Genomic DNA, 23,903 nt, shown 5'->3' on the forward strand with positions numbered 1-23,903 from the left:
AAGAAGAGGCAGCCATTCAACGCGTACGCGCGGCCTCTGGCGTCTCATACGCCGATGCTCGCCGTCGTGTAGTGAGTGGCTCCTCAGGAGCACCTTCTACTTCAAGCTCTATTTCCTACTCGGCAGCTGTCGCAAAACGTCCGTCCACCTCTGTGTCTATCCAGACTGACATGACATAGGTCTCTTCTGAGGGCCCTGTCCCAGTCCGCGAGGCTATGCTTCCTCCTCCTTCTACAAGCTGGGGTGACACCCAGTCATCACACTGATCCCGTTGGTCAGAGGAGACTGCTCTGCTTGAAGTGAAACTGCGACAGACTGGTGCTTCAAGAAGTCAACGCTGCAGATCCGTTGCAGCCGTTTTCTCAAAAATGTATCATTTACATGTCCCAAATTATGTCCGTTAGGCCAACCAAAGATGATCAGCACGTGTCCACCCATTTTTGAAATCTTCACTTGGAGATAAGAAGTGCGCACGAGACTGAATGTGCAATGTCCTTCACCTTGTGCTCACCAACAGACAAACAAGGACCGTGGATGTAGATGGTGACTGGGCTCTGTGTTACAGGTGTGGGTTGTTGCCCATTTGTAAAATACGAATACTGCACCCAAACACAGATGTACTTTTAGAATTTAGATGATTTAGAATAAACTGAAAATGTTGAATATTATATCCCTTATGAGCAAAGATATAGAGATATAAAGACAGATAGAAAAAAAGCTATAAAATAAAGTTTTAAAATTTAGTTGCCTTTGTGTTTGTGTTATTTCCGCTGTTAATCTTTTTCTCCCTTATTTTTCTCTCTATTTTGTGGAGAATACATTCAATAGTCGGTCCCAACCCTGACTGTATGTTCGGTTGGAAACCGTTTCACTTTCATATTTCTCTTGAGAAGTGATCCGCTGTTAGTCTCGGCGAGCCTAAACAAAGAATGTGAATAAACCGGAAGCTATGTCGTCTAATGCCTCGTTTTAGCAGTTAACTGGGAAAAAAAATCGTCTGCCAGTGGTCCAGGGATATATTAGTTCGTGCTCTGTGCTAAAGCCTGGGGGGGGGGGATTTGGTGTTTTACGCCGTGTCAGCAACTGAGGCTATATTACGGCAGGCAGCCAGCTCTGTAAACAGATGTCACGTGCAGAGAAAGAACAGCGTGCCCGAGACGAGAAATGAACTCTGGGCAGCCAACCTTCACTGTATTGGTGATGCTAAAGCCTAAAAGCTTTACAACAAGCATTTAGACCTTATTAACTGCATAACGTACCACTTTAAATATCTAACATATTAGATTCTGATACAGATTCATATTTTATATGTAATACTTTCAGGAAAAAATCCATATTTTTGTGCATTGAATGAATGGCCAAAAAATATCACTTTCAAACACACGGAAGTTATCTTTGCAAGGGAAGTCACTTTTACACACGCACACAGAGCGGAATAGTTATCTGCGCTTCGCAAGGGAAGTCACTTTCGCGTTTCTTGTTGTTCAGGGAAGATGGCGGCGGCTGTCCTCGCTAAAGTTTGTGAAACCCCAGGTTGCACCAGTGAAGCAAAGCTTCAGTGTCCAACCTGTGTCAAACTAGGCATCCAAGGATCCTACTTTTGCTCACAGGTTAAAAGTTTCACGACGATGTAATAGTCTTTAGGGGGCATTTTTGAATAGAATCATTACATTTTTTGATTTCTGCTTCTACACTAGACCCTACTACTACTAGTAGTAGTATCTCCTTGTGGACTTTGCTAGTATGTGTAATCTAATATCATCATTAACAAAATATATTTACTTTCCCCGGACGTGGCTAAATTTTTTTCCGAAATACTTTGTTGAAGTAAAATTAATTACTGAGTAACATCATGAGCGCTTTGTAAGCCGAGTGAATATGATGAAAGGTCTACCTTTCTTCAGAGACCGTATACGCGTTGTGGTATCCCATAGCACAAACATTTAATTCTATGGCCTGATCATAGATATATTAGATACATTTATGTGAAGATTGCTGTAACTTTTTAACTCAGTTGCAGTGGAATATCTGTAGAAAAGGAAAGTTGGACAAATTGTAGCAGGATAAGCTACCACACGTCACGCGCTCTTGCACACTTACTCGAGTGTTTAACGCCATAGCCATACGATGTTGATACTTTTACTATAGAGACCCTTGCTGGCCCCATGCATCTACCTGTGCAATCGCCCCTTAACAAGGCAAACATTCTGAAGTCCTCAGCCAGGCTGCTGATTGAGATGATAATTTCCACTAGCGGTGGAGGACTTGCTTTTCTCTCTCTCTCTTTCTGCTGACTGTTCTTTTATGCTCGCTGGACGGGTTATTGTGATATGGGTACCTAGCCATATTGGAAAACAGCACTGGTTGTGCTGCTGAGGTCTGCCTGGTAGCAGGTTGGGTGTAGCCCCATTTTTCACCCATCAATCCCCACCATCCCCTCTGGTATCTAAGCCAACACCACCACAAAATAATAAATACAGTCAGAATCATTTTCACTCAGTTTTGGGTTTCACACAAACTATTTACTTACAATTGTATCTAAAACACAGCTGAGTGCCAGATCAGGAAGATTTTGGGGTACTTTTTTTTGCATAGAAAAACTTTAGATCATTATGTAAAAAAAATACTAATTGACAAGAAAGGCATTCTCTGTCATGCCAGACTTTACAACTTAGCACTTCCTTGTTGTACTTGGGTTCAGAATTGTATAATACACAGATCCATATCAGTGTTTTTACTACCACACTTATGTGTCTTTGTGACAATGAAAGTGAACACTTAGGCCAGATGGATTTTGATAATAAAAAGTGATGGTTTCCTTGTACTGACCCAGTGCTGTGTTTAAGATGCAATTGCAAGTAAATGATTGTTTAGCACCCTGAACTGAAATCATTTAAACACAACTTCCCATTTCACTTGCCACTTCCTTTAGATGTTTGGGAGTTAAGCACCAATTGCATGTTCTTATGATAATAGGGCAAGAATAATGTTACTTAGTAATTGTGTAATAAATGGCTGGCTTTATCAGTCAGAACAGAGTTGGAATTTGGCTGCAATACAAAAATTGTAATGTTATTTTCTTCAGGCCTCATGAAGAAGCTGTTTAGATACAGTGTCCATCAGATACCACAAACTATGGTACTATATGATGTCTGGAGGGGAATTTTCCCAAAGAGCAAAAATTTCTGCCTTAAGTAGATTCTGTTTGGCTATCTGCATGTTCTGCATCTTAATAATTTTTTTGTACAAAGCTCCCCATATCCACATAATTTTTTTTCTGGGAGGCTCCCGAGCCTAGTGTTTTGTTGGAAAAAGGTCACTGATTTGAGGCTTGCCTTGGCTTGTAGATGGAAAAATTTCCCTGTCCACCAGCTGTAATGCAGATTTGAGTATCTGTCACTGTTGGTCATTCCGTCAAAAGTGTTTGCCTTTCTTCCCATAACAAAAAAGATACTTAACTTTGCTAGTTGTCTTTTCAATTAATTACCTAGAACTTCAGGCATGTAGAAGCTGCCTACAAGAAACTTTCTTAAGACTGCCCAGTTGCAGAGCCTATATGAAGTTTGTACAAATAACAGACTTCAGAAGATTGCCATCAGTTTTATATCACCCATTATTGCAGATGTGTTGCTGTATTTTTAAAAGTGCATACATTTTCTTTTCAGACATGTTTCAAAGGGTCTTGGAATGAACACAAACAGATTCACAAGAAAGCAAGTAAGAAGTTGTAAATTTTGTTTCACATGATTCATTATTATGGAAATAATTCAAAATGTTAGATGCTAGTTTTAAATATTTAATAGAGATTTTACTTAAGTAATTTTTACTAGCCAATAATAATCATTGAGTCTTTTCTCTATGAAATAGATTATGAAGCAAAATCTGAACTGTTTATATTTTCTTGTGAGCAAGTGATTTCAGCTATTTTTGTAGAATCTAGTAAAATAGAATTAAGTTATTGAATGAATTGGTTTAAATTTTTTTATGAAATGCTTAATTTCTTTGAATGAATACATATTGACATACAATTCTACCACTTAAAGAGAGGTTGCTGTTCAAAGCTTTTATCTTCCATCTTGAACCAAATAATCAGGAAAATATTTAAATTATTCAATATTGCAGAAGAGACCCAAGATGACAAGAAAAATGGCTACAATCCTTGGCCTGGTTTCCACTATACTGGCGAGTTGCGACCCTACCCTGTGGTAATGCTGTTTAAACAGAATAACAATTCAAAATTGATAAAGACATGTGTGATACTTATTTTTTTGGAAATTCAGAAAAAAAGACATTAAAAGAAATTCTGTCACACTGGTTGTTGTGTTTTAGAGCATGCTATAATCATGCAAAGAGTTTATTGTCCTTTTTTTTTTCTTTTAAGAGTCTTTGATATTAGAAGCTAAGGCCATAAGCTTTTTTTTTTTTTTTTGCATCATTAGTTTTCATGAGTGTCTCTTGTTTTGATCATTTTTACGGCTGTGTCTTGTCTTGATACATCATTTTTATTTTCATCTGCATTAGTATGATAGTTAAGTGAATGAATAGTAACTTGTGTAAGGAGTTGCTTATTTCTTTAGTTTTTTTTTGTTTTTAATTTATCATATCAGACACCAAAAAGGACAGTGCCAGACTATATCCCTCGACCTGATTATGCTGACCATGCTGAAGGTATGTGAAATATAGAAAAATTCAACCTTTAAACCACTGGTCTATGTTTAAGAACCTAGTTTCACAGCTGACTACCTATTTCTTTTTTTTTTTTTCTTCTACTTCTACTGCAGGTGTCCCTGTCAGTGAACGTCAATTACGAGGCTCAACAAACATCAAGCAGTTGGATGATGAAGAACAAGAAGGCATGAGAGTTGTATGCAAGGTAAACTCTGTACTGCTTTGTGTTATCTTCTCTTTCATGACATTTTTTTTCTACCTCTTTTAAACCAAGTGTGAAAAAATAATTTTCTTAAGTTGCCTTTGCCTAACAAAGGTACTCTAACTCTTTTTTTGTGTGAATGTTATTGAAATTCTGCATTCATCTAATAATCTCCCTGATGTTTTTTGAAGAATACATGATAACAAGTGCTGTTTATAATCATTTTAGTCATATTCATGGCTTTTATGAGCATACAGAACTGTATAAATTTTGATCTGGAGGCCACATAATGTCAGCTTCCAAAATACAGATTTTTTTAAAAAAGAACTTTGTAGAAGTTTTATGTTTTTAACTTCATTGCATTTTTACAGTTTAACTTAGCAGATACTTTGGTACATGTATATATTGTGTGGCTATACTGGATGCTCAAGTTTTTATTACTATTTGCATTAATTCAGGCACACTCAGTTTTCACCCACAAGTTTATAAAATAAAGAGTAATAATGAAGAAACAAGAATGATTTGTTAACACATGGAATGATTTTACTCTTTCTTTTCTTCTTTTAATTTGGTCAACATGTTACATTCAGCTTGCTAGGGAGATTCTGGACTGTGCTGCCAATGCCCTAGCAGCAGGAGTGACCACGGATGAAATTGACAGACTTGTACATGAGGCAAGTCACTCTGCTACCACTAGTCTTGGTTTCTTTGGAAAGATACAAAAGTATTTTTGTTCTGTTCTAGAGATGTTACTTTAATGGATGTTCATCTAACAGACATCTCAGAAATTTGTACAATTGTGTGTTCCAGTGTAGGTGATGTCTATGATATGCAGCAGTTGAAAGGGACAAAGTAGCATGAAATTATTATTACCAGCCTGCCAGTAGGTTGTAAAATGTCTTAAAAGCTTCATTATGTTGGTTCCATATCTTTATAGTAAGAGTGTATTGCCTCTCCAAACTCTGAGCAGAAGGCAGGACTGTGTCATCTGCATGCATCAGCCATCATCCAATAAGTGCGTTATCCACCACAGCAGAAGCCTGATTATGTAATGTTATTGGGAATGCTAGGAGTGGGATCTGAGTAAGAGATTTTACAAAAGTCATAGATGATGGTCGTATCTGAAAACTAATTTTGATTTTCTTTAGTTTATAAATAGATCAGATTATCACAGTTTCTGTAAAGTCACTTTATGTGAGATTTTAAATATTATGTGTGTGCATGCACATGCACTTTATGTTCACAGGCTACGATAGACAGAGAGTGCTACCCATCACCCTTAAATTATTATCAGTTCCCTAAATCATGCTGCACGTAAGTTTATCATTTCTTTATATTCTCCTTTACTGTTTGCCAATAAGCACAACATAAATGTTAACTTCAAATAATTTACAAAAAAAATTTTAGAAAATAAAAGCAAAGTCATTAGCTTTGTTTTAGCTGACCGCTGTTTTTCATTGTTACTAAAAAATGTATATTTATCATAATGTACATATTTGTGGTTTATTTTTGAATTTGGAGAAAAAGCAAGGAGTTATAAATAATGAGAAAAGATTAAGAAATAACTGTGTGTGCATGTGTGTAGGTCTATCAATGAAGTCATTTGCCATGGGATTCCTGACATGAGGCCTCTACAGAATGGAGATATCATAAACAGTAACCGTCATATTTTTTTAGAATATAACGTTTTTCAGTTTTTTGAAAAGGTTCAGTTATCCCAAAAATCAGAATAAGCATATGAACATCATCAGTTGTGTATCAAAAATTAAATAATCAAAACCATACTCTGGTTTTAGGTTAAACCTTGCCATTGTTTTTCACAAGTGTGTCTGTATACTGTTTGAAGAAGACTGACAAAAGGTTGTTGATGCTAGGAATACAAATTGACTGTAGAATACTGAGGAATTTTGTATGCTAGACCATTAGTATGAAAGATAAATTATAATTAATGCTGTTACAAAACAGTATTGTGACACAAAAATGTTCTAATTTAAGATGTGTGCATCTTGTATTTACTTTCAGTTGACATTACTGCATATCACCAGGGGTTTCATGGTGATTTGAATGAAACCTTCTTTGTGGGTGAAGTAGATGAAGCTAGTAAACGGCTTGTCAAAACCACATATGAATGTCTTAAATTGGCCATAGATGAAGGCAAGTCATATTAAAATCTGATTAATTACTCACATGGTAAAGTAAGAACCGAATCATTCATCAAAAACATTATTAACTTAAAGTAATTATTTATTCCTCCTTGTTGTTTATGCGGATCAAAATAAAATTTGTTGCATACCTTTTTGTCACTTTGTCGCATGATCTGTTGAGATTTCAAGCAAAAACAGAGGTCTCAAAAGCATGTCGCTCAACATTTGCCTGTGCATCTCTTTTCATTTTTGACTTTTACAGTAAAACCAGGTGTGCGCTATCGAGAGATGGGAAACATAATTCAGAAACATGCCCAGGCACATGGCTACTCTGTGGTGAGAAGCTATTGTGGCCATGGTATCCACCAGTAAGTATGTTCTGTTGTGACTATAAGTAAAAAGCACCCTTATACCCTTGATTCTGTTATGACCAAAGTATCCACTTGTAAGTATGCCTGATATTGTTTTGGCCATAATATCCACCAGTGAGTGTGCAATAGTATCCACCGATAAGTATGCTCAATTCTAGTCTGCCTGTTACTAAAATTGTTCTTGGGCTAGACATTGTCAAGCTAGATAATTTGGCAAGGAAGTAAATTCTGGCAGACAACAAAGTGTAGTACAGGGCAGTTTTGCTTCAGAGTAGAACTCTATAAATACTCTTTTACTTTCCTGTTGAGCATGGGACGAGCAACTACTGGAAGGAAAACTAGGTACTTCAAAAATTATTGTTTGTTTTAGAATCAACATATTTCAAGAGTAATGTATTAATAGGTGCCTCAACTTCAGTAAGTAGAGCATAAATATGTACCATAAAATATATTGTGAAAGAAAATGGAAGGAACTTTCTTCATGGTTTGTTTTTGTTTCATTTCTTTCCATTATAGTTTTATAACTCTTTCTGATAAAATATTGAAGTATGGTTTATGGTTCTATTATTTGTAGTGTGATGAGATTTTGATGTTAAGGAGAGTCATCCATCATCTCTCGTTTTCCTTCAAAATTTCTTCACTTATTTGCATTTAGATGTAAATTTATTTCAAGAAAACAAACAAGAAGCTTCCTGCTGAAGGAAATAGTTTACAGTTTAAAATTTCTTATGAAAAATTAAGTGTAAATTATCATTGTCTCCGCTGTAGATTTGTAGGTACAGTTGTTGAAATATTGCATTAAATGTATGTCACCTGCACTCTACAATGCCTTTCAGACGAGGAAAATAAATAAAATCAAAACACAGACAACAATTAAAATTTTAAAAATAATATAATTTGAAATTTAAAAGAAACCCAAAACAAGTCCAAATTTCCCAACCCACAGTTCGAACACACGTTTCTTCCAATGTCTCAAAAATATTCAATGTTCCTTCCCACTATTCCATTCCCCACGAAGTCTCCACTTGAAACAGCAGAAAATCCACACGAAGTAGCACAAAGTATCCTCTGGTATTTAATACGAAGTTTCCACTGGCAACCCCAGGCGGATATGAAGAATATCAACAAACAGAGGAGAAAAACACAAAAGAAATCCAAAAAAAAACCTGGAGAGAAAAAAACAAAACCAATCTTTAGACAAATGCAAGTTCAACTCTTCACTATTTTAAACCATATTCATAAAATATACGCAAATATATCACACTCATCAGAAATTTCCCCATTCTTCAACATTAAATACAGGCTCACCAAAAATCATCAGAAATACACAATCACTGAAAAATCAACAAAGATACACACTCACCTCAACAGGTTCAATGTTATACAAAGATACAAACAAATCTGGTAACTTCCAAGTCTGTTCAGGACTTGTACAATGCAATACAAATCTGGTCAGGATTTATACCCAGGTCTACAACACCAAGTCCGTTCAAGACTGGTTACAAAACAAAAACCGTCCGCTCTGGAGGCACTGACAGAGGAAACTGTTCCTTCTCCCCGCTCCCATCAAGGAGAAAAAAAAACCAGTCACACCACACACATCCAAAACACTGCCACACTCTTTAATTTGTTCTTTCAACCAAACAACCTATCAACACAACTTAATTAAACAAATACCGGCCCCTCCAATCACCTTTCCTAACTAAAAAAAAAATTTTAAAAAAACACCTTGCAGCAGGTTTGTGACACTGTACAAAAACTGTCTGCATGATTGAATAATGGATGATGTGTATTAAAAATGCTTTTGAGTTGTCAAAGTGTTGTTGGTGTAGTGGTTTGTAATCATCATTTCTCCACAATTGTTTTCTGTTTTGTAAATGTAGTCGACAAGTTTAGAAATAGTAAAAACTTTCAAGAATACTTTTACTCAAATGAGAATCTGTTCTTACAAAATCTGTTGCAATTTGTTCTTTTCCAGACTGTTTCACACTGCACCAAGTGTACCTCACTATGGAAGTAAGAGCAGTTTTGATTTTCAGTAGTTTTTTATGCATGGGAAGTGTACATAGTCAAATAGTGACCTTTTTGAGCCATCTTTTGTCATGCCAGATCACACCTTGCAGCTTTAGGCAATTACACTGTAACAAATCTGTTCTTGCGCTGTCAAAATATGTGACCTATTTTGTAAGTAAAGCCTCCATAATATTTCACTTTTATCTTTCCAGTACTTCTATTTTTTTAAAAGAAAAATATAATCAGGTCTTTTTTATTTAAATATTTACAGAGAACAAAGCCATTGGAGTAATGAAACCTGGTCACACATTTACAATAGAGCCAATGATTTCAGAAGGTAAGTGTGGAAGAAAGAGTTTGCAAAAGAAGAAAAAATATTTTGTATTATATTAAGCATGTCATCGTTTGCGTTGCTGGCTAAAGACTGACATCTAGTGATATACACCAACAACTCGCATTCAGATTTGCTTTAACTTATGCAGCTTTTTGTGTGTAGAACATTGATGAGTTTGAATGCTACTTTATAGGATTGTTCACTGTTTTTGAGAGAGCAGATTTATACAACTAGTTTGTATAGAGCTATATCATATTCCATTGCACTTCAATTTAAGGTGGCCCAGTGGTGCTGTGGTTAGCGCCTGTCACCAGTGCAGTTATAGTTGGTTTTGCTGGGATGAGGTTTAATCTCAGGCATTCTGTTCTTTCTCTGCATGTGGCATCTGTTTACAGGGCTGGTTGCCTTGCCATGATATAGTTGCTGGCTTGGTGTAAATTCCCCACTCCACCTCACTTCAGTTAAAATATCAAAAATATCGAATAAAGTACATGTTGAGTCATAATGATCACAGGTTTAAAGCAGCGGTTCTCAACCTTTTACGTGTGACAAACAAAGGTACGTCCGCGCGCCCCCCTTAGCCAGCAATGTAAGCTAATTTCACTAATACCGGTATAAGAAACTCTTAAAAAATGATCACCTTCACGCCCCCCTTGTAAGCACGTCGCGCCCCACCGTTTGAGAACCGCAGGTTTAAAGTGTAAATTGTTTTACTACAGGTAAAAAATATTAATAATGTGATTTCACTATTTGTATCAAAACAGGAACATGGCGAGATGAGATGTGGCCTGATAATTGGACAGCTGTGACTCAAGATGGGCGACGGTCAGCACAGTTTGAGCACACACTTCTGGTGACAGATACAGGCTGTGAAGTTCTTACACGACGCCTAGACGGCAGTGCGCAGCCCCACTTCATGGATGCTCTGTGATTTGCTAGATTCTGTATTTTGCAGATTTGAAACTTACAGGACTCCACACCTGAAGCTTGTGTGATCAGATGTTTTGCCTTTATAATGTAACTGAGTTTTGGCAAAAAACATAGTACTTACTGTGAGTGGCCATGTTGCATTAGAGGCAATTTTTGAGAGGTCATCTGTGGTTTTAAAATGATTGCTCAGTCTTGTTTATATTCAATCAGTTGTTATGTAAGCTATTGTCTCATTTCAGGATTGTATGATGGGGGAGGGGTTTTCAATCTTGTAAATTTATTTTGCAAGAGCTTTAAATGGACTTTATTTTCTCATCTTGTTTTTTTTTCCATCTCATTTTTCACTTCTAGGCGATGGACTGGAAGGAGGCAGTTGTCTAAGCATGTGTCTGTTTAATGAACTAAACTCTTTTTCCCTTGCTGGGATATAAGATGTTATTCCTTTTGACTAGAGGTGGCCTTCAGTAAAGTCTGTTATAAATATCTACTGATATAGATAGGAATGCTGTACAGAAACTGGCAAGCCAGAAATCAAAGAGTTTTGATAGATTACTACTCTATCAGGAGGTGGACTCAGTGCAATGCTTGACCGACTGGTTGGCCAGTTATGTGGGATGCATCTGGCAGGGTATACTTTCATGTGAAACTTTTCCGAATAACTTCTAAACTATAATCCTTTAGATTTTCTTTTGACCACTCAGCATACAAACATCATTCCTGCATGCTATATCAGGATACACATAGTACTTAAATAAAATCTCATCCTTCTTGCTCGCTAATACATTTAGCAGATGTTTTATATTAATCTGCAGGGCAAAATGCTCTGCTTGAGACTGTGTAGAGTAAAAATGAAATGCATGGAATAAGACATAGTTGAGTTTGTATTTTATGGAGGAGCTCTTTGACACACAAAAGGTGCAACACTACCTTGCCTTGCCAAATAGCTTGTCACAGTAGTGTTGATATATCTTCAGTGTCACTGGCTGAAGCTATTGACTAGAGGCAATTACCTCCCCTCCAACTCAACTCACCTAGCATCTGAGACGGGTGTGTGCCTAAAGACCTTGTTTAGTAGCTATTCCCAGGGCAGCTTTACCTCTGGTCTGTAGCTACAGCATCAGAAGTGGAAGGTTCTTCTCTTGTATCTTCCATTACTTTCTCTCCTCTGTCGACACCAATGTAGTCCAATTTTGCATCTTTTGCCAATAGTGAAAATTGGAGGTCCAGGATTTAGACCGGATCTTTTAAATGCTGTTCTTTAACAGTAGTTGAGAAGGCCTGCCTTTCCCCCCCTTTTTATCATTGTATTTTATGTGTGAGTTTGCATGCATCTTGTGTATCTGTGCAAGAACAATTAAAACATTGAGTGAGAGAGACACCCTATTTTGTGTTGGAATTTCTCACAGATTGCAGTTCCACACTAAACAGGGTACAACTGTGCTGTGCTGAGACTAAAGCATTGAATCCTAGGAAGTGCTCATGAACACTTGTCTTCTTTCTTTGTATCTTTAAAGCATAAGCCAACTTCCCAACCCCAAAATACAACAGCGTTAGTCTGGTATAGGCCTGTGGAGTGATTTTCAAAGTAAAGCCAAAGAAAACATTAAGTACACACTCAAGAAATTTTTTCAGTGCATCTTGAATAGACATGCAGACTGGTATTACAAGGTTGTTTTTTTTAATTGCAATGTTTATGTGGAATGTACGCAGTCTTTGCTTATTATGCCAGCTGTTTCAATTTTAAACGGTTGCAAGGTGAATTTTGAGACTTTGGTATCAAAGGAACAGTTGCTTGGAACAGTTGTCATGGCATCTTGTAAACTAGAACAAAGATTAATGTGTTTGTGTGATTCCAAGGTGAAAACAGATGTCTGCAGAGACCAGCACAGTGGTTTATTCATGTTTCGAGGTAGGAAAAACAAACCCTTGATTTTGATTTTTATCATGGAGCAAGGGTTAGCACCTGTCACAAATACAATGAAGATGAGCTGCGCTGTTTTCAACTTTCATTCTCAGGGTATGCGGTTCTTTCTCCACATAAGGCACCTGTTTACAGGGCCAGCTGCTTTGCCATGATGTAGCTTTAGTTGCTGGCTTGGCCTGAAACAGCAATTTCCCCCTCCTTTATTCTCTGATTGAAGAACTTGGATCGTAGCTATACACTGAAAGCCAAAACCTACATGCAGTTATTAATTTTACAGCTTTACCTTTTTTCCATGCCATGCAGATGCTTTTTTCCCATTACTTACAAGCTGTGTATCAGGATTTTAAGAAAGTATGGTCTGCATGACAGTGCAGGCAATGTAATACTATTTCATGTAGTCAGTCTGCACTACATCTGCAGCATTTTAAAGCTAATGCATGTTAGCTATTTTTTCACATCCATTTGGCTATTGATGAGAGAATAAATTACTTATAATTATCAAATTCTTGTTAAAAATATCCATGTTTATGGACAAGGACATGAAATCAAGGTTGATATTCTTTTCTGAATAGCTAATGGTGTAAAAACTATGTACTAAAGCTTCTGAGATATAATGAGTATTATTTTAAATAGTTTATATAAACATTAAACAATACTAAATTTATGTTACATTTCCAGTCTGTAGATCTTTACTAATAAGTGAGCAACCATGGATAAGGTAGCATTTAACTCAAAATTTGAGTGATATTAAAAAAGAAATAAAAAATCTTCAAAACATAGTATCTTTTCATCCCAAAAAGAAAAGCACGTGTTTATCTCAAACTGATAACTTTTATCTACCATGCTTCCCCCAAAATATGAGTCTTTAGACACTGTACATTGTTAGTACCTCCAAACCAGTTTGCCCCATGTTGCATGTGCACAACGGATCCAACTGACAGGTCTAGATGCATGCTTCAATATTTAAACTCCAGCACCAGCAGACAAGCACAACTGAGTGTATGAAGCAACAGAGGCAGAATCCCAAGCAAGACCTCAAGAAAGCAGTCAATTTTATTCCCCTTGCTACTTACTATTCTAGAGCAAAGGAGTATGATAAACACTAGAATCTACAAACATGCACTTTTTCTTCTAAATATAAAATGTTCTACAGTACTGAGAATTTGAATGACAGCTTACTCTCTCACTGTGGCATTGCTTCTTGAACAAAGAGCTCTGCCAACCTAGCTATACTACCACTTTATGAAAAGATGGGGAAGCTACTTCAAGAAATTCATGTCTACGGAAGTAAAATGTCTCGGTGCAGTATGACTGTTAAACTAGACAACTGCAGAATGGCAGGGAGAAACATCATCTGGAGGTAGTGTTTCACATCAAACTTTGGAAGGGATTCACTAATGCGGGATGGGTTCTGGAGACATGGCAGGCAGATGGGGTGAAGAAAATGGCCATTAAGTGAAAAGGATATTGCATGCTATGTAAGCCACTCTATAAACCACTCAGAAGATAATACAACTGATTCAGAAAAAAAACAACTTTTTTGTCTCTTGATTAGTCCTCTTCCAGAAACCGCCGTCTAAATACTAAAGAGGTACTTTTGATTTCTTCATCTAGCCTATCACTTCCATCCCATCCTTCAAAAACATCTTTCATCAGGATATAATCCTTCAGTTTTTCTGCAACTGGAAGACTAGTGACTTTCCTGTGAGGAAGAGACCCCAGGGATAAACGGATTGTCCGTCGTGCCAAATCCTGCAGCCGTTTGGGCTGAGAAAGAGTCTCGGTAAACAAGACCAAGAGGTCAGACTTCATGGTGCCAGAATAGTGAACAAGGAGTTCACGGGATGTCTTCAGGCAGCCCTTCAGAAGTCTAATGGTGATAAATGGCAGGTGACTGTAGCAATCCACAAAGAGGCGCATGAGTTCTATGTTGCGGTGAGTCATGGCCAGAAAGAGGGGCTCCAACGCAAAGTGTGGATGGCGATCCTCATTCATGAGACAACACTTAAGCAGATGGGTGACCTTGGCATGGGCATCTATGTCACAACCCAGCTGAAGTAAACGCCTTGCAGCAGGGAAGTTGTCTTCCTGAGCAGCTACTTGCAGGGGTGTGAGGCCATCACTGTTTATCTGAAGACAGGATACACATATGCACACATAAAACTCTGCTTCGTTAGACCTTGAACCTGATTCATTTTCTAAGAGCAGTGTAGTACATTTTGAATTATGCAGTATTTTGGACTTTATGAGTGCTAAGTAGCCAGTTAACAAAAGATGGAAATGTAAGCCTTTTTTTTTCTTTTTAAATGGGCACTTTAGGAAGTGATGGTAAGTTGTTACCCTGTTGATAAAATGGAGAAATTAAGGGCAAATATTTTGGCTCTATGAAGTGGTCAGGATGTGAACACATCGTAGCCACAGAAACCAGATGTTTGCCCTTGATTTCCTCACGCTGTCCGTGGGCAAAGATTTAACCTTGCTTCATAACTATGGCCCTAAGCTAGTTTTTGTGACAAAGCTGGATGCTGCATCTGCTGCAGGTACACACCTGGTTAATGTCGCTGCCAGCCTCAGCCAGAAGCTGCAGAGTATGTGCATGTCCGAACTTGGCTGCCGCATGCACAGGAATGGCTGATAATGATGTAGGAGGAAGGGGTCTGGGAAGGGCTGCCAACAGGTAGGCAACAATCTCGTCATTGCCTTTTGCACTGGCACAGTACAGTGGTGTTTGTCGCTCTCTGTTGACTGCAGTCAAGTAGCAACCTGACAAAAACAAAAAAGTTTATATAAAAGCTTAGATGATTTTAAATATCCTTCTGAGCAAAACTGAGACAGCTGCTGCACATATAAAGCAAGACATGAACATGGTTCACAAGATCACAAACAGTTCACAGGAAATAGAAATGACAGTCAACATAAGAACATCCTCACTAATGAAAGCAAGTAGAGATAGGAATATTTTGAGCAGCTGCTCAACCAACCAAGCCCTCCATTTCTGCTAATAGTCCAAAAAGTAAAGAATACCTGGACATAAAAACCTTGGCCTCATAACTGTGACAGGTATAGTAAGCCATCCAAAAATAAGAAAAACATTAGTAAAGCCCCAGGGCATGGATGGCTCTGCAAGATCTTCCAAAAAATACGATACAGAATAAACACGAGGAGAATGAAAGAAGGGTATAACCTCAAACTGCCAATGAAGGGAAACTTAGGAGAAAGCTATAATTGGCAAGGAATCAAGCTGTCACAGACAAGCATATTACTATTAATACTGGCTCATGAAACAAATAAAAGACAAGAAAAGAGGAATCTGTTGGACGCTTATATCAGTACTGGAAGACTTATATTCTGATAACACTGTTTTGTTATCCTGCGAACACAAGGCTGCACAACGGACAGCAAAGAAGTTGAGAAATTTCATGAATTTGTGTATCTTGACAGCCTAATAATGACAGATGGAGATGAAGAAAAAAAAAGATGATGATGCAAAGAACAGACTCACCAAAGCACATCACTTCTTTGCATAGCTGGAACCTGGAAGTCCAAACTGGTAAAGAAAACTACAAAATTAAGAAGCAAAGTCCTTTTAGTCTTATTCTCTAGGCGTGAATGCTTGTTGATATTAGCAAAAATATGACAGAAACACAAGGTCTGAAATAAACCCTTCAGATCTTTGGGCTAAGTTGTAACCAACAAAGATATCCTCATAAGAGTGGGTGAGCTGCATTAAAATGGCAACCATAATTGGAAAAAGAAGATGGAGATGGCTAGGGCATGTGTGCAGAATGAAAACAGATGCACCACCCAAAATAGCCTTCAATGGATAGCAGATGGTAGGAAGAAAAAAGGTGGACCAAAAGAACATGGTGAAGATCAAAAGAGAAAGAGATGAAGGACCAGAATCTGACATGGAGCAACATAGTATGCTGCTGACAGAGAAAAATAGAGGTCTCTAATGGATGTTTTATGTACAAGCTATGTACAAAGAAGACTAAGTGTAAGCTGCACACATAAGCTACTGAAATAAAAAAAAACATAAAACAAAATCTGACCAGAATCAATAAGAAGAATTGCTGCCTTATTATAGTGCTGATGGATAGCTTCATGCAGTGGTGTTCTCAGGCCACTGCTTTCAGGCTGGTTCAAGTCTGCATCTGCCTCAATTAATGATTTCAGAATCTGAAAATAAATCAAACCAGCACTTCCCCGTTAAAATGCTTATGTGTCATGATACAGTAAGTTCCTCTATGATATCTCACTTACTAGGTGTTTTGTCTTAGATGTAAGTTTTACATTATTGTTTACTTGACTGTTTGCCTGCTTATCCACAAGTCTCTGCTCAAGAGCCAGCTCTGGAATCAGCTCTTTCTCAAAAAAATTGTGGACTATTTCAACATAGGAAGAGACTTCTAGTAATGATGCTGGCTTCAGCAAAGAAACATGTTTTGAGTTTCAGTGATTTTGTGAAAAAACATATCTGCACCAGTAAAATAACTGATCACATCAAGTATGAAATGATGAGTAATATCCTGAAGTGTATGTGAAGATCCCTGTGACACAAAAGTGTTTTTCTTAATTTAATAGTAACATTTAAATAAAATATGGTAGCTATAGTTATGCATTTCAGGAAGTGATACTGTCAATGAGAGGATTCTACCTCCATGGAGAAATTTACCAGATACATCATACAAACCGTAATGTTATGGCATCCAAAAATATGCCAGTGGTCACATCTTATTAAGACAAATAGTGATGTCATTTAAATATTACTGCACAATGATTACAATTATTCTGTTGCAAACTCACTCTGATGTTAGATCTGGATGCAATGCCAGACATCAGTGGCGTTTGACCAGCTTTGTTTACTCCATTCACAGCGCAACCTGCATTAACAACAAAAACTAAAAAAGTAATGTGACCCATGTGATGTAAAGCCCTTGACTGCAGACTGCCTATTTGCTTATTATTTGGAACTGCAAAGTGTTAGGTATACACAAAAGAATAGCATCCCTAGGACAGTAAATAATGAAGGGTGGTTTCAAGTCATATGCTCATTACCATCATATACTTTTCAGAGGACAGAACAATAGCAGCAGCAAGGGATCCTTCAATGCCAATGTACATTCAAAAGGTAATTTTTCAAATTTTATACTAAAAGATACTGAAAAGAGCAAGCAAACATTAAAAGAATTCTGTAAACAAAACTGTACATTGTACCAGAATGCACAATTAAAAATGCTGTAAATTGCTGCTCAGTTATTTTTTCAGTTCCCATCATGTGTGCCCAAGAAACAAGCCTGTTGTTATGCTTGCATAAAAAAATCGCTACAACCATGTAACATGACCTGAATAAAATAAGTGCTTACACACAAAAACATCAGCGTGCAATCAGACAGCTTTTGATAAACAACTCAAGAATTGTATATATTTGTAATATTTTCTGTTTTTAATTTAGAGGAAGTTATTAAATTATAGAGAAAAAAACTCCCTTAGATTTACCATGTTTTAATCATTTTCCAACCTAAATCTTGAATCCTCTCTTCAACATTCAATTAATAGCTAATCACATCTTTAGAATGAAACAACCAAAAGTGTCATCTGCAGGATCATCTCATGAAATGACTTACTGATAAAGAAAAATGATTTTTTTTTTCTTGCAAATTCGCTTTCTTCAATACTTACCAGATGATCCAAGTATAAGGAGCTTAAAAGCTACAACAGTTCTACAATCAAACAAATTACAGCCCTGGTTGCAAAGAATAGCTGCAAGGACGTCATTTGTCACTGGCCCATAGTGTGGAAAACAGAGCAAAAGACAACAAGTAGACCTCCTAAAACATGAAACAGCAGAAACACAGACTTAAGCAGCTGATGTGAATATGCTATGATATGCTAATAAGCATCTGCCAAACTGATGTTCATAGCAAGGTCTCCTGGGGTAATAGAGCATATGATTGACGGAACCAAAGATGGACCCCTGACGACCATGTTGAGGGTGCTCAAATCAAGAATCGCCCATCGTTTATCAATAGGTTTGGGTTTCAGAAAATTGAAGGAATAAAATCCTGGCATTGACATGGATAGTACTTCTTGGAGGATGCCTTAGTGTAGCACAGCTATAATTTCTTGCCTTAAAGCTTGTGCCCAGCAAGGAGGGGTCTACATTCACAGGGAAAACTGGGTGCTCTAAGATTAGTTAGTAAACCCAGAAAAGGTCATGCATAGGCAGGGTAATGTTAGTGGAGGCACCCAATATCAACACGAGCAGCATGGTTATAAACAGGAACAAAGTCTTCTGCCTCCATGTGAATGCTTAGTGAAAAACTATCAGAACCCAACATGAAAAATGATACTGTTCCTCCAAGTTACAGATCAGTGGACCAGAAGATTTGTTGTAAAAAAAACAAAATTCACAGCAGTTCATTATTCCATTGCAAAGAAAATTTTTTTGTTATCTTTATGTTTATTCTCCTTAAACTCAGCATGGGCATCACATGTGCAGTCAGAGGAGGAAGCATGCATGGCGACCAAAGGCAGCATGGTAGGCTGGGAAGGACTGGGGCAAGAAAAGCTCACAACAATAGCGGCCAATCATGTCAAAAAAGTTTGAGCTGTACAAACAAGACTGGACATGTACAACATATGAATGGCCTTGTTTACCTGCCAAACAGGTAAAGATACCCATCCTATCCCAAGGGTAAGAGGAGCTCTTTGGCAAAAGTAACTATGGTAAAGAGAGGAAATCCTGATAGTTCCTCTAGAGTAAAAACTGAGGGTGGCAGCAAATGCTAAAAAATATTAACACTGAAAGGTCAGGAAAACACAGGAAAAACAGAAACTAGTCTTGCCTGCTGATTTTACCTACAAACATGACCTCACTTGCAGCAGCTCCTCCTTCAAACCTGAGCACATCAAGCCTCTGAGCATCCTGCACAGATGTCGCAGTTATGAAGTGATGGACAGGAGGAACACAGCAATCAAGCAGGTATCAACAAATTGTATAAAAATCATGCAAGGTGTTGAAACGAGAACACAGCCCAATCTGGGCAAGCTATAGAGAATGACAATGGTGATGCAAGTATGAAGTGTAGGTGTTAAAGAAAATGAAAATATTGCAAAGCTCTTTTTACAAAATCATGTATAGCAGTTGATGGTGGATGCACCTCAGCATAGCGGAGCTCCTAGCATCCAGGTCTGCTAGCACTATTAAGGGTAGCAATTCATTTGGTTGAATTTGTTTAGCCCTTAAGCTACTAACAGTTGAGTCATCTGGTAAAGTTCATGAAGAAACAAGGTTGCTAGCTATTTATGACTATGTGACAAAAAGAACTTGCCTGCTGTAATAAATAACTCAACAATATCCAGGTTGTTGCCATAGACTGCACCATGCATCACAGTATCGCCAGAAGTGGTTACAACAGTAACATCAGCTCCACTCTCCAACAGCAGCTGTGTTAATTCTGACCAAACATTGTCGTTTCAATATTATTGTCAAACTGTTTGCATCAAAGAGGTATTTTGTTTAAAGCCTTCATTTACAATGCCTATTATACTGTTTGACCCATGTAAGTATATAGCTTTAACTGTGAAATATAATAGTATTTTTCAACGTTTAATGCTTCTTTATGAAAAATGATTTTATAATAGTTGTTAATGGGGATGGACTGAAACTGAACACTTGGTGGGATTAATTTTATCACAGAATACTGTACCCTTGTTTCCACCATAGGCTGCTTGGTAAATAGGCCTCCAGCCTTGATTGTCTGCAACGTTCAAGTTAGCTCCTTTGGAAACCAGCTGCTTCACTAAGCTGACTGCTGTGCTGCTCATGGCTGGGTCAAAATACTGAGCTACTAAGAGTTAGGAAAGAAAAACACACAATCAGGTCTTACAGATGTGCCCACTGATGCACTCTATGAATTTTCAAATCACCTCTTTTGACATTTGGAAAGAAATTATAAAAGAAAAGTTTCAACTCCAAAAAAAAGCTTACCTTGTCTGATGGCCTCATGAATGGGAGCATGACTCAAACGGTCTGACAAATTGATGTTGCAGCCAGCCTCTATAAGCATTTGAGCAATATCAAGATTGCTGCTGCGTACAGCCTCTGTACATATATTAAAGTTATTTTAAACACTAAGCTGTAACACAAAATCCAGATTATGCAATTGTTCTGTAATATTCAAGCAAACATTTACTGCTGAGGTTTTCAAATATGTCATGGAAACACCTTCAGGGTGTGCTTTCTAGTCTGTTAACACTTTGGTCACCAAATAACAATCTAAATTCTGAAGCTAAATTACGCACACAACTACAGAACAATGAATGACCATAGAATTGATCTGGATACCCAACTGTGGTCATAAAAACAGATTATCCAGAAGCTCATGAAAAGAAAAAGTCTCGTCAAAACCAGGTCTTATGAGAAAGAAAAAGTGGGGGAAACAGCGGAAAGCAATTTGTGATTGTGATAATAATATATGGAAATGATTGTATCATTGGAGAGACTAAATAACATGACAAAGCAAAAAAAATGAAAAACTTGGTGTACTACTTGACAACTTTTTTGATGCTGGGATTGATGACTGAAGGATTGTGCATTGAGAACCACACTGGTTGAGAGTGAAAGGTAACTTATCTACAACAAGGTCATTAACAGACTGGCATGCATTAGGTATGACTGAGGATAACAGGAATAAGTTACTACCAAGCAGGGGTGTGCTGCCTTTAGTGCATGGGATGTCAGGGTTAGCATGGTACCGAAGCAACACCTTCACCACCTCTTTCTGACTGTTAGCTGCAGCATCTAGCAAGGCTGTGTTTCCATGACGGTCTTGTTTGTCACACTGTGCCCCTGAGAATAGGAGATACCAAAATAATCAGGAAGCTCTTTTCATTCATATGGTATTTATATCATATTCAAAATACAACACAGGGTTAGAATAATTCCAGCTGGACCAAATAAAGACAAAATTAGAGGTATCAAAGATCTGATTTTTTAAAAAATCTTAATGAGAATAAAATTTCTATAATTAAGACCAAATATTTTTTATTACTAGGCCAGATGTGCTTTTTAGAAGTTTCTTAGGTCCACACAATTTGTAAAAGTTCCATGCTGAAAATTTTTAACATGACTTTTATTCAAGCTAAAGGACTTTTTTTTTGGTAGCACAAAGCTATATCAATTAAATGCTTAAATGTAACTAATGCTTTACAAGACATAGGCATCTTCTGGGTCGATCTCAAAAGTAGGACGGCTAAGAACTATACAGTACAGGAAATATTTTTTAAAAATTCAGCGAGAACCAAACAACAGGAAGGACAAAATAATTATTAATGTTTTCAAGATGTGCCAAATCATTTACCTCCAGCCAGCAATATCTTCACCATATCTACATCCCCCTGCTCTGCTGCAACCATAAGGGGGGTTCGATAGTTCTGATCTACCCAATCCAAATCTGCTCCAGCATAAACCAGTTCTTCCATCACCTGCACATGTGATTCTCGAGCTGCAATGTATGCTGGTGTACAGCCAAATCTGTCAGGGCTATTTGGGTTACAACCAGCAGCCAGCAAAATCTTTGCTATGGATGCATGTCCCTTCTTGGCACAGGCATGCAATGGTGTTGTGCCTTTATCATTCTCCAAATCCTTGTTCACGTTGCTGTCAATCAAGAGCTGAGAAATGTTTGCAAAACCATGCCAGCAAGCCATGTTCAGCAAGGAGTTTAGCTCCACATCTGTTTCATTTACACTTGCACCCCGCTCAAGCAGAAGTTTGCAAATTTCAAACTGTCCATGGCAAACAGCCAATTGTAGGGCTGTCTGGCCTTTATAGCGAAAATCAACATCAAACTCCTGATGGAGAAGTTCCTGAACAGTGGCAACATCATTTTGTTCAATAGCCTCCTGCAGCTTTCGGATTCTTCTTCTTTTTTCCCTTTTTTCGTATGCTGCTTTGCTGTCTGTGGCCTCTGCAACATGTATAGGCTGTTGATGTAGCTTTGCATTATACATGTAGCCATCCCACACAAAATTTATAAACTGTTTTTTTACTCTGCCTTTTTGAGCACTGCTCCTCTCTTTCACACACACAATATGCGTCTCTCACACACACAATATGCGAGTATGTCAAGTTCCACCTGTACGGTCTGCAATTCAACTCATCGATTCTTTCAACCAAAAAAAAAAAACCCCATAAATTTAAAAGTCTCAACCGGCCATTTTTGAAAATTAGAATATGAATAATCTGTATCTGGTGCTAAATGACGCTACAGAACACATCAAGGGATACATATGTGATACTCGGGTGTCTCAAGGTATGGTACTTTTTTATTTAGGCAAATGTTTTACGCAAATCTTTTACTCTCCGTCTAATAATGACCCCTGCTTGTATAACAGCATTCTATCAATGTTCATTTCTTCTAAGAATTCCAGACAGAACCCTCTTTTCTTAGGTACGTCGAATATACAGTACATACACCCATATAAGGATACAAATTCCATCGAGTAATCAGTCACTACTGAGCAAATGGCTATATAATCACTGACTGAAAACACGGCAAATGCGACTTTTTAACAACGCTTTCACAAACAACGCCTCACTTCTGATGCAAATATAGATTTTTTTCGTGTCTCACTAAACAACAAACATCAGACCTCTTCTTTCTTTTCTCCCAGGTGCAGCCATCTTCATCTCACGTCTGCAACGAAAATATAAGTTATCTACCCTGATGTTGGGGTGGACGAGTACACACACACCTCTGAGAGAATCAAGATCATTTAGAAAGCAGAGAAAAAGGAAAGACACTAGAAACGAACCATATTGCTAATGGATGTGATGGTGATAATGACGATGAACTTAATGGAGATTATGACTGTAGATAGGCATGCAATTTATATTGTGAAATATTGACATCGATTAACGCGCACCTGCACTTCTACACATCCCGTACTCGTGAAATCACCATCTGATAACACTTTTCCTACAAAACCAGCAAAACCAATGTTGGCTCATATGTAGCGGTCAGTCTTTGTTTTGCCGTCTTGTGAAGACTTACTCCGCGATCAACATATATAAAAAGTTAATAGAAAATATTTATCTCCTAAGCTAGGGTACTTCGATCTTTTGTATACAATGCCTTCTGGGGGAAGGGGGGGTAATGCCTTCATGACCTCAAATTTCGTATAAAATTTATTGCCAATGATAAACAAATTTAAAGCGAAAGGGGAAAGGAGCAACGATCAAATTTTGTAATCCACGTGAGTGGTACAGCTGTTACGACGTTAATGTAGGTGCCGTGTCCTGAGAGACATA

At 37.6% G+C, this 23,903-nt stretch overlaps 2 protein-coding genes across 3 annotated transcripts; one reads left to right on the forward strand and one right to left on the reverse strand.

Moving 5' to 3' along the window:
* The first annotated feature begins 1,453 nt into the window (after nt 1–1,453).
* On the forward strand, nt 1,454–12,038 carry LOC112557452 (methionine aminopeptidase 1-like). Its single transcript, XM_025227321.1, has 13 exons — nt 1,454–1,610; nt 3,666–3,717; nt 4,123–4,205; nt 4,608–4,668; nt 4,782–4,873; nt 5,461–5,544; nt 6,117–6,184; nt 6,456–6,526; nt 6,893–7,024; nt 7,277–7,382; nt 9,364–9,401; nt 9,670–9,735; nt 10,497–12,038. The coding sequence occupies exons 1-13, from the start codon at nt 1,494–1,496 to the stop codon at nt 10,661–10,663; spliced, it is 1,137 nt and encodes a 378-aa protein (XP_025083106.1). The 5' UTR covers nt 1,454–1,493; the 3' UTR covers nt 10,664–12,038.
* Nucleotides 12,039–12,655: 617 nt separating this feature from the next.
* Nucleotides 12,656–23,862, reverse strand: LOC112557433 (ankyrin-1-like). Of its 2 annotated transcripts, none has more exons than XM_025227295.1 (12): nt 23,542–23,862; nt 23,246–23,289; nt 21,952–22,560; nt 21,294–21,440; nt 20,580–20,693; nt 20,299–20,436; nt 19,921–20,046; nt 17,393–17,469; nt 16,639–16,765; nt 15,135–15,349; nt 13,476–14,716; nt 12,656–12,762 (listed from the first exon to the last, which is right to left on the reverse strand). In XM_025227295.1, exons 2-11 carry the CDS (start codon nt 23,280–23,282, stop codon nt 14,138–14,140), a joined length of 2,169 nt encoding a protein of 722 aa, XP_025083080.1. In that variant the 5' UTR covers nt 23,283–23,289; nt 23,542–23,862; the 3' UTR covers nt 12,656–12,762; nt 13,476–14,137. The 2 variants fall into 2 exon arrangements, with proteins under 2 accessions (XP_025083080.1, XP_025083072.1); XM_025227287.1 differs by having other exon boundaries at nt 20,299–20,439.
* Nucleotides 23,863–23,903: the final 41 nt, after the last annotated feature.

Source organism: Pomacea canaliculata, linkage group LG1 (genome assembly GCF_003073045.1).
Source record: "Pomacea canaliculata isolate SZHN2017 linkage group LG1, ASM307304v1, whole genome shotgun sequence".
NCBI lineage: Eukaryota > Metazoa > Mollusca > Gastropoda > Architaenioglossa > Ampullariidae > Pomacea > Pomacea canaliculata.